This window comes from Drosophila subobscura, unplaced genomic scaffold, assembly GCF_008121235.1.
Source record: "Drosophila subobscura isolate 14011-0131.10 unplaced genomic scaffold, UCBerk_Dsub_1.0 Contig_16, whole genome shotgun sequence".
Taxonomy (NCBI): domain Eukaryota; kingdom Metazoa; phylum Arthropoda; class Insecta; order Diptera; family Drosophilidae; genus Drosophila; species Drosophila subobscura.
Window position 1 is genome coordinate 6,090 of NW_023269833.1, and position 1,665 is coordinate 7,754.

Consider the following 1,665-nt stretch of genomic DNA (forward strand, 5'->3'; position numbering starts at 1 on the left):
GCCCATCAAAAGTTTCAGCATTGCAACAATGTGAAGAGTGGGATGGAGGGACGTGTACATTATTTTTGCATATTTGCAGCCATTTATTTGCAACAAGAAGCAGGAACAAGCAGCCGGAGAGCACAAATAATAAAATAAAATGGTTAAATTATGCATAAATAGCGCGAAATGTTAAACAAAGTGGGGGAGGAGTGAGCACACAGCCCTCAAACAGCTGACTCCTGCCGCGGCAGCGGGACCTGCATCCATCCTTCTCCGGCCGCTGCTCCTTCTGGGCCATAATTCTTGCGAGTCTGCGCCAACTGAATGCGTAATTAAAATGTTGCACAAAGCAAATGTTGCACTGCCACCCAAAGACGAGCACAAGAGCACGCAACAAATAAAAGCAAAAAAAGGAATCATGAAAGAGGGCCAAGGACTGTAATATAAAGAAATTATGACTTGACATTACACAAAAACAGAGTGCAAAACGTGCCCGAAAATATGCAAACAAAAACAAAGCAGAGAAAAGTTTCCGTGTTCTAGGATGACGGCAAGGGAGTTCTTAGACAACAGTATTCAGTATGACATTAACTGCAGCCAGCGACAGCAGCAAGGCCAAGGACAATGGCGTACAAATAAAGTTCCTGCTGCCAGTACTAAATTGTTGTTTAAAACAGGTAAAAAAAACAGCAAGTTTTAAAATCATTTCTGAAGTGGATGAGCTTTAGTTTTTGAAGAATGCAATAATTATTTCGATTAGCATTAAAATTGTTTTCAATTAAAAACGAAATTTATCATATCCATGGACCTAAAGGTTGTACCTTTATAATTTTGAAATAAACTTATACCTAATGTACTTTTTAGGATGTTAGTTTTCTAGAGCCATCTTACGTTGACAGTGAAGACAATTCTTGGGTCGTGGCTTCGACTTCTTATACTTCAAAGAACCAGCACCAGACCTGTGCCCCTTTGCGCTCGAATGACTGCCGCTTTTTTTTGGTCGAAAAGTAGAAACCATGGTCATCAGGCTGTCACCACCCAACGCTTCCACTTTCGGATCCACTAACGAATCTGAATCACAGTTGGAACAATTATCCTCCAAATCTGCAGTATTCATAATGGTCAGCGTTGTTTCAAGTGTTAGCGGAGTTACTATAAACTGGCAGCGCCCATTTTGCTGTAGAAATCCAAGTTCAATGGCAGCATCGAGGGTTTCCCTCACAGTTCTGCGACCTTTTTTACTCAGCGACTGTTCTGAAGCGTCAGAAATCAGATCCATGATGGACTCGTAACCAATGGGTCTACCAAAGCGCTTAATCAAATCAACCAAAAGTAATCCAGTTGTATTTGCTCTGAAATAAACTACAGATTTAGCAATGTAACAAGACCAACGATAATTTTATGGCTTACTTACTTTGTCATTTTGCTTGACTTGCTAGTGTTGCTTGGTATACAAAAAAAAGTGACTAGGGAAAATTTGTTGTTTACTGTTTAACGATCTATCAGAGAATGAGAAGTTATGCTACAAAAAATACTCCACAGCCTTCTATGACATAGAAAACATACAGAAACTTTGAATGAAAAAATACAATTGAATGCTGATCCTCTCGTGTAAAAAAAATATTCAAGTATTCCTTTAAAAAAAAAAAGTGTTTTTAACTCAGAATCGATTTATAGCATATT

General features: G+C 38.8%; 1 protein-coding gene across 1 annotated transcript; it reads right to left on the reverse strand.

The window, feature by feature from the left end:
* Positions 1 to 873: 873 nt before the first annotated feature.
* Positions 874 to 1,463, reverse strand: LOC117903010 (the record flags this gene model as incomplete). Its single annotated transcript, XM_034814754.1, has 2 exons — positions 1,397 to 1,463; positions 874 to 1,334 (listed from the first exon to the last, which is right to left on the reverse strand). Coding segments are annotated over exons 1-2 (469 nt in total), but the record flags the coding sequence as incomplete, so codon positions are not given.
* Positions 1,464 to 1,665: the final 202 nt, after the last annotated feature.